At 38.0% G+C, this 9323-nt stretch overlaps 1 protein-coding gene across 2 annotated transcripts in view; it reads left to right on the top strand.

Annotated features, from left to right (window-relative positions):
* LOC105808051 (chromosome unknown open reading frame, human C9orf135) overlaps positions 1–8277 on the top strand; it is a 92413-nt gene extending 84136 nt beyond the window's left edge. For both annotated transcript variants that reach the window (XM_012641607.1, XM_012641606.1), the window contains one exon: positions 7996–8277. In XM_012641607.1, the coding sequence (XP_012497061.1) occupies positions 7996–8026 (31 nt within the window). In that variant the 3' untranslated portion in view covers positions 8027–8277. The remainder of the gene's footprint in view (positions 1–7995) is intronic.
* The last annotated feature ends 1046 nt before the right edge of the window (positions 8278–9323 follow it).

The following is a 9323-nucleotide window of genomic DNA, read 5'->3' as shown; positions in this document are numbered from 1 at the left end:
CTAGTAGTGGGATTGCTGGATCAAATGGTAGGTCTACTTCTAGTTCTTTGAGGTATCTCCATACTACTTTCCATAGAGGTTGTACTAGTTTGCAGTCCCACCAGCAGTGTATGAGAGTTCCTATCTCTCCACATCCATGCCAGCTTTTGTCGTTTTGGGATTTTTTGATAAAAAAGTGAAGTTAAGTGATATCTCATTGTAGCTTTGATTTGCACTTCCCTGATGATTAGAGATGTTGAGCATTTTTTTCATATGTTTGTTGGCTATTAGTCTTCTTTTGAAAAGTTTGTTTTATGTCTTTTGCCCACTTTTTAATGGGGTTGTTTGATTTTTTTCTTGCTGATTTACATCAGTTCATTATAGATTCTTGTTATCAGCCCTTTATTGGATGTACGGCATGCAAATATTTATTTCCATTCTGTAGGTTGTCTATTCGCTGTAATGATTGTTTTCTTGGCTGTGCAGAAACTTTTTCATTTGATCAGGTCTCATTTATTTATTTTTGTTGTTGCTTTGATTGCCTTTGGGGTCTTCTTCATAAATTCTTTGCCTAGGCCAATGTCTATAAGAGTTTTTCAAACATTTTCTCCTAGAATCCTTATAGTTTCATGCCTTAAGTCTGTTATCCATCATGAGTTAATTTTTGTGAGTTTTGGGAGGTGCAGATCCTGTTTCAGTCTTCTACATGTGGCTGTCCAATTTTCTCAACACCATTTATTAAATAGGGATTCTTTTCCCCAGTGTATTTTTTTGTCTGCTTTGTCAAACATCAGATAGCTATATTAGGATGGTTTTATACCTGGGTTCTCTGTTCTGATCCTTTGGTTTATGTCTCTCTTCTTGTGGCAGAATCATGCTGTTTTGGTTACTAGAGCCTTGTAGAATAGCCCAAAGTCTGATAAATTGATGCCTCCCAATTTGTTCTTTTTGCTTAAGGTTGCTTTGGTTCTACAGGGTCTTATCTGGTTCCATATGAAGCTTAGAATTAATTTTTCTAGATCTGTGAAAAATGATGTTGGTATTTTAAGAGAGATTGCATTGAATTTGTAGATCACTTTAGGTAGTATAGATATTTTAACAATGTTGATCTGCCATTCCATGATCATGATATGTTTTTCCATCTGTTTATGTCCTCTGCTATTTCTTTCCTCAGTGTTTTGTAGTTCTCCCTGTAGAGGACTTTCACCTCCTTAGTTAAATATATTCCTAGGTATTTTATATTCTTTGTTGCTATTGTGAAAGGTATTGAGTCTTTGATTTGGTTCTCAGCTTGACCGCTGTTGGCATATATGAATGCAACTGATTGGGGTACGTTGATTTTGTAACCTGAAACTTTGTTGAATTTGTTTATCAATTCCAGGAATCTCTTGGCAGAATCTTTGGGGTTTTCTAGAAGTAAGATCATATCTTCAGCAAAGAGAGATAGTTTGACCTCTTCTGCCCTCATTTGGATCCCCTTGATTTCCTTCTCTTGTCTGATTGCTCTGGCGAGGACTTGTAACACTATGTTGAATAGAAGTGGTGATAGCGGGCAACCTTGTCTGGTTTCAGTTCTAAGCAGAAATGCTTTTAATTTTTCCCCATTCAGTATGATGTTGGCTGTGGGTTTGTTGTATATGGCTTTTATCATTTAAAGGTAAGTCCTGTCTATGCCTGTTTCATTAAGTGTTCTTATCATAAAAGGGTGCTGAATTTTGTCAAATGCTTTTTCTGCATCTATTGAGAAGATCATGTGGTCTTTGTTTTCACTTCTATTTATGTGGAGTATTACATTTATAGATTTGTGTATGTTGAACCATCCTTGCATCTCTGGGATGAAGCCCACTTAGTCATGATGGATTATTTTTTTGATGTGCAGCTGAATTCAGTTTGCTAGGATTTTATTGAGAATTTTTGCATCTCTATTCATAGGGGATATTGGTCTGTAGTTTTGTTGAGTCTTTCCTGGCTTTGGTATCAAGGTAATATTGGCTTCATAAAATGTGTTGGGGAGGATTCCTTCCTTCTTGAAGTTATGGAATAATTTCTGCAGGGTAGGCACTGGTTCTTCTTTGTAGGTCTGATAAAATTTGGGTGTGAAACCATGTGGTCTGGGACTTTTTTGGTTTGTTGGAAAATTTTTTATTGCTGCTTCAACTTTGGTATTTGACATCCTCTTTGGTTCTTTATCCCCAGTTAAACATGTAAGTCCTCTAAGTTCTTCCTATGAAAGGACTCTTTCAGCCTGGTGCTGCATAAGCCATTGTGCACTAATGCCCACCCATTCCAGACCACAGACAAATTCTTCTAGTTACCCTCATCTACCTGAAGGCCTCAAAAAAAGCTTTCAACCCTTGTCCTACCTTAAGTAAACTTTGTTACAGCTCAGTGCCTGTGCAGCATCAGATAGTGGACCAGCCAACAGCAACATCTGGTAATTCACTAATCTGTTTCTATACACAATTTCAAAACACTTCTTCCCATCCCCACTAAATAAATGTTGAACAAAGATTTAACTATTAATATTATGTTAGAGTGTTGTAAATATAACTGTCTTCAACTCGCATATGCAGAAGAAATATATCTGATAACTGGCTGCCTTCCTGAGCCCACCAGCAGCAGGAACAACACTAACTCTTCAATCCTTTTAAGGTTTAGTCTGATTCCATAATTTAAATAGCTCCTATAGAAAGTGTTTAATTTCTCTTTAAGAAAACTCTCACTTTCTCAGAGATACTTTTCCATCCCCTGTGTGCAGAGAGCAGGTAACATAGCAGAACTGAGACTACTATCCTTTTAAAAGCCTGCTTACAATGTTAGCCCTTGGCTATATTCAGAAACTTGGCTTTCGGGATAAAGATTCCCTGATTAAAATGGCTCCTGGTGCCTAAATTGTTTGTAAACAATTTCAAATACACACTGCAAACAATGTGGCTTATGCTAAACACCTGCTGAGAGTCTGAGATTTTTGGTACATGAGAGACAGAGGATGCCTACATGACCAGCCCCCAGTAAAAGCCCTGGACACTGAGTCTCTAATGAACTTCCCAGTAGACAGCACTTCACAACTCATTATTGGTGGAATTACGCTCATCCCATGTGACTCCACTGGGAGAGGTCTCTTGGAAGTTTACACCTGGTTTCCTCTGGATGTCAGCCCATATACCTTTTGTCTTTGCTTTGTATTCTTTTTCTGTAATAAATCATAGCCATGAGTACAATTATACAGACAGTCCCCAACTTACAATGGTTCAACTTATGATTTTTTGACATTATGTTGGGTTTATCAGGGTATTAAATGCATTTCAATTTATGCATATTTTCAACTTAGGTGGGTTGATTGGGACATAACCGCATTGTAAGTTGAGAAACATCTGTGTGTGTGTGTGTGTGTGTGTGTGTGTGTGTGTGTATAAAATCATCAAACCTAGGGGTGGTCTTGAGGACCCTAACATACACTACTCTTCTGCCTGAAAAAGAGAGAAAAATCACATTTTCCAAAAGTGACTGCAACTTGTGCTCCTCTCCCATGTGCTCTCACAATGTGATTTTGACACTTTTCCCACTGACAGGCAAGGCCTAGGTTACCTCCCCTAGAATCTGGGTGAACCCGTGTAGTTATTCCAGCCGACAGCTCCAGCTGAGGTTCCAGCAGACAGCCAGCATCAACTACCAATCAGAATGAGAAATGTTCTCAGCCCCTATCCCTCAATTCACCCCCAACTTTCAAGTCCTCCCAGCTGCGGCCCCAGATATTGTGAAGCAGACAGATGCTGCCTTTGTTGTACCTTGTCCAAATTCCTGACCCACAGAATCTGGAGGCAGAATAAAGGCCTACTGTTGTGCACTACTTTGTGCAGTGCAGGGTGGTCGTTATGCAGCAGTAGCAATGGCTTCTTTCTAAGATGGCATCCAGCTGTATGAAGAGAAGGATGTGACTTAGCATCCTGATGCCAGAGGGGAGAGCAGGGTTTTTCATATGGTGTTTTGCACCTGTCCTGGTGTCTGGGGTGATATCCCTAGTCCACATGGTTGCTCTTTTCCTTGTTGACATTAGTGGCTAAATGATGTGGGCACTGTAACTAGCAGTCTTTTTCTTTTTGTCTCTGGACTTGATTGGAGCCCAGAAGGCATGTCTGGGATGACTCAGCCTCATTTCTACTCCCATAGATACTGTAGACCCCACTGGAGCCTTCTGTGAGTCTTATTCAGTCCCAGCTCCAATGTTCAGTGCTGCAGCCACTAGTAATAATATGCCCCTCTGCAGACTTGCAGCTATTTCAGGGTCTTGTCTATGCCACAGGATACCAAAAATGGCTCAGGATTGATGAATCTTAGAGGTTTTCCCCTGCTTGACCACGCTAGGCAAAGGAGGGCAGTTGGAGAGTGAGCTATTTCAAGAGTTCTCAACAGAAATGGAGGCCAGGAGCCCCTGTGTCTTTTTGCCATCATTCTCATTTATCTAATGCATTTCTCTCTGTCCAGTTCAAAGGGACTCTGCCTGATTCAAGCCCAGGGATGGGAAAATAGGGAAAGATGTCTTTCTGCTTTCCTTCCCCCTTATTTTTTTCTTCCCACAATTCCCCAGATAGACTCTGCCCTATCTCCTTTCTCTTCATTTCAACTCTTCTCTAAGCCTTCAGGCCAAAGAGTATTTTCTCTATGCATTTGGAGAACTCTGTAATCTGAGTCTCCCAGATTTGATTATTGATATTCTAAAGTCCTCAAAACTGTGAGTTGGACTACAAGGCTATTGTCTTGCTCAGAAATTATCTTGTATGTTACAAGTTGCTATTACTTTGCTCTTTTGTTGGAATTTTTCTGAAAGGGGAAAACATACTAATAATTTTCCAATTATTAGCCCCTTCATTGGTTTGAGTGGTACACCAAACTGCTTGTCCAGGAGTCCCATCATCTCGATTTTGCCTTGGTTCTGAGCTGCAGTCAGTATTAGGGTCCTTTAAGGTTATTCTTGGTGCACCTACTTTTTTTCTACTCTATTTCATGCCTTTTGTATTAAACTTTGAAAGACATGAAATGCTTTCTTATGATAAGTATATCCTCTGGGTTTCTAGTAATTTGTTTTGATTTTGTTAATTTGTTAATTTGTTTCTGCTTTGTTCACCTATTTCCTGTTTGCATCCTCCTGATTCCTGGTGGCATGCTTACTCCCAGATTCACTGTTTGCCTCCGCTCCTGCTTTTCCTGTATGCCCTGTTCCCTTGGTTATGACCCGCTTCCTTGCTCTGATTCCAAGTACCTCAGTGTTCCAATATTGCAGATGATTCGGATGTACATTAGCTGGGATGCTTTTAGTGAGATGCTCAAATCCCAGTTCAAACTGGATCAGACAATAAAAGCAATTTATTGGCTCATATTTTTTGAAAAGTCAGATTTCAGGAAAGGATCGACATAACAATGCCATCATGTTTCTTACCGACTTTCAAATTTGCCTTTTGTGGTGTTGGTTTCATGCTAGACTGATTATAGGAGGCTTGCCAACAGCAACCTGGGCTAGATGCTTCTTCATTTATGTCCCAATGGTGGAAAAAGAGCTTCTTTCATCCAAACCATTGAACAAAAGTCTTGGGCTTTAATCTTTTGGGGCAAAGTCAAGTCATATACCTAACACTGAACCTATCACTGTCATTTAGAGTGGGCTGAGACTATCCTGATTGTCTTAGACCAGTTAGATACTGCCTCTAGATCTGGGATTGGGGTCAATCTTCCTCAAACTGCCTGGCTGTTGTACATTAGGAAATGGGAGAAGTGGATTCAGGGGTGAGCTGGAGCCAGCTCTTCACAGTTTGCATGAGCTGATTATGCTCATGTATTCCTCAGTGTTCACCGACATCATGCTGGTAACTTGAAGTCAGCCAGAGTAGGAGTATTTACACCACAGAAATTGGCAGATGTTACAAATCTTTTTTTTTCCTTCCTTCAGAGCTAATTTACCAGTACAGCACTGATAATGAGAGGCACCAGTGTAACATGTGTTAATGGGCAGCAGCAGTCTCTTAACCAATTTTTCTAACTTCAGAACTTCTAACTCCCCCAATGCGTTCACTTTTTAAAATAACAGCTTTACTGAGATACCATTCCACATACCATAAAATTCACCCTTTTAAAATGTGCAATTCAGTGATTTTTAGTGTATCCACAGGGTTGTACAGTCATCACCACAATTTCAGAACATTTCATCATTCCCCCCAAAAAAGCCCATACCCATTAATAGTCACTGCCCATCTTCCTGTTCCCTGGCAACCACTAATCTACTTTTCTGTCTCTGTGGGTTTGCCTGTTCTGGACATTTCATATAGGAAATGATACAATATATAGTCTTTTGGTTTAGCTTCTTTCACTTAGCATAATGTTTCCAAGTTTCATCTGTGTTGTAGTGTGTATCAGTATTTTATTCCCTTTGTTGCCAAATAATATTTCATTGTATGTATAGACACATTTATTGATCCACCCCATGGATGACATCTGAGTTATTAAGATCCAACTCTAATCACAGTTCCAGAATCCAGTCCTTCCTACCTCTAGTTTTTAGTACTTCTGCTGCCAGAATCCGTTTCCCAGAACACTACATTTTATCTTGTCACTTGCCTCAAAAACATAAATCCTCCTCTCTGCCTATGAAATGCTAAAGGAACATGTAGAATTTGCATTGGAAGCTCTATTCAGTTTGACTGCAGCAGGGTTAGGAATGAGAAGATCCTGCCTCCCTCTGAGAGGACAGTCTGTACTAGTGTTACTCAAATCTCATTTAAAGGAATTCTATCTGTGCGACCAACCAATCAACCAAAAAGCCCAAAGAAATAGCCCCCAATGACAAAAGCTAAAGCCCAAACCATATAGAACAGTGACAAAGATATTATGTACCTTTATGATTTTATAGGCTGTATTTCTTTTCATCTCTTGATTATTAAAAGTTTTGTGAAAGTCTTAGAGGGATAAGGGGTTTTACAGTCAGGCAGACCTAGGTTATAGTCCTGGTTTAGTCACTCACTTATTATTGGCTTTCTTTAAATTCCCTCCTGAGATTTTTTAATAAGCAAATCATCTTTTCTTATATGTAAAGAGGGAGTAATAATTCATGCCTCAAAAACCAGTTATGTATTAAAAGGTATAAACACTCAAGTACTGTGCTAGACTCGTAATAGGCACTCAATAAATAAATGGACACTATTATTGTTGAACATATGGTTAAAATTTCAATTATTTTCAACAAAACCAATCTAAGATAGAATAATTTTGGTGTTTTTTCATTGTTTTATAGCTTTGGTGATTTAATTTCAATATTGTCCTAGTGCTTTAAAATTAGAACCAATTTAAAGTGGAAATTAGACAATCAGTTAAAAGGTTTTATGTTCATGTCTGAGATCACCCCTGGTATAATATAAAAGAATCAATATTTCTTTTGGGAAATGGTCAATGATAATGTCTCATTTTATTACAATGAAGCTTTTATGAAGCGGCCTAAGGATAAACATCTTAAACATTATACTGGGTTATGTTGAGGTAAATATCTCACAGGAATAAATCTTAGAGCTTGGCATTTACCATTGTCATGGGAAGTATGACTTGGTAGCAATTATTGAAGATATAACCCAAGATACTGTTCTTTGGAATGGTCAGAACTTGTATTTTAAGAAAGGTGTTGAATGGTAGTTAAATTGTAATTGTTTTGATCTTATTTAGATGATCATAAAATTTAAATTGTTCTTTATGCTATTTGTGGTTTAGAGAAGTTTTTACATGTATAATAACTCAACTTTTTAGTTTTATAAATAAAACAACCATGAACTAGGTTCTTCCTTCAATGTTTGAAATACTTATAAATGCAATAACCATTTTGTTCCATTGAAGTGTTTGTTATTTGAGAAACCAAATTAATCAATTGTTAAAAATTAACCTTTATCATAGAATAATATATTAAAGATCAACTTTTGAAGATTACTCCTTTTTACATAGTTTAGTAATTCAATGTTATTTCTTTTTTTCCCCTCATAGGGTTATCCTTGTCAATATGATTACTCCATAGTCCACAGAAAATGCCGTTCTCAGTTCACAGATCTCGATGGTTCCAAAAGATTTGGCATCAACACTTGGCATGATGAGAGTGGGATTTATGCTAATTCAGAAGTGAAACAAAAACTCTACCCATTGACTGGTGGTCCTATTGTCCCCTTTTAAAAATAATGTATGGAATCAGATTCTCTGACCAATGAAAGAATAATGGATGTAACAATTGATGATTTTCTATCTTAATAAATGCAATGTGTTACTATAGTAGGTTCCTGTTAAACACAAAATCTAATATTCTAGACCAATGTTTATATCCTTGTTTTCATAAGCTACTCTGGTATTTTCCCAAGTTGAGTTATGTATACCACAGAGGGTGTATCACAGAATTCTAGATGATATTTGGTAGAATTTAATTTAATTTAATTTAGTGGACTGTACACTTCTTTTAACAATTATTGGAAAAATGCATAAAGCTATCATAATCAAGCATATGATTGCGTAGGGTGTGGCTAATTATAAAAAAATGAGCCCACTTAAATTCTTTTTAAAGACAAGTTTTAAGTGAATAAAAATATAGGTACTCAGATTTGACATAAAACTTAAATGGCCAAAGTTTGAGTAACATTGGCCCTATAATAATGTTGAGTGTGTGAGTGTTTTTAGTGGGGAAGATGTCTATTTATAGATTTTGCTTTATCTGTGGTAGCTAATTGTCCTGTGGATTATTATTCAGTGTGATGTTTTTCCTTATTCAAGATAAGACTTTTTCCATGTAGGAGATAACAGAGATGCAGACAGAATCTTCATGAAATTTAGGGGTTTCATGGGAAATCCAGTCATCTAATGTTAGATTTGGAAAAAATCTAAACACTTGTTTTGACCCACTCTCCCATTTTACAGATAAGCAAACAGAGGCCTGCAGAGGTTTAATTAGGTTGCTATATTAGTCGGCTGGGTCTGCCATAACAAAACATCATACACTGGGTGGCTTAAACAACAGAAATTCATTTTCTCGCAGTTTTGGAGGCTGAAAAGTCCAAGATCAAGATTCTAGCAGGGATTGCTTTCTGGTGAGAGCCCTCTTCTTAACTCACAGACAACCACCTTCTCACTGTGTTCTCAAATGGTAGGAGAGGGATGGGGAAACCTCTTTCTCTTCCTCTTCTTTTTTTTTTCTGGACACAGGTTCTCACTTTGTTGCCCTGGCATGAGGGTAGTGGCATGATCATAGCTCACTGCAACCTCAAACTCCTGGGCTCAAGCCTTCTTCCTGCCTCAGCCTCCTGAGTAGCTGAGACTACAGGCACAGCCAC

The sequence above is a fragment of the Propithecus coquereli genome, unplaced genomic scaffold (genome assembly GCF_000956105.1).
Source record: "Propithecus coquereli isolate 6110/MARCELLA unplaced genomic scaffold, Pcoq_1.0 Scaffold166, whole genome shotgun sequence".
NCBI lineage: Eukaryota > Metazoa > Chordata > Mammalia > Primates > Indriidae > Propithecus > Propithecus coquereli.
The sequence above is the reverse complement of the archived record's forward strand: the minus strand, read 5'-3'. Positions and strand labels throughout refer to the sequence as shown.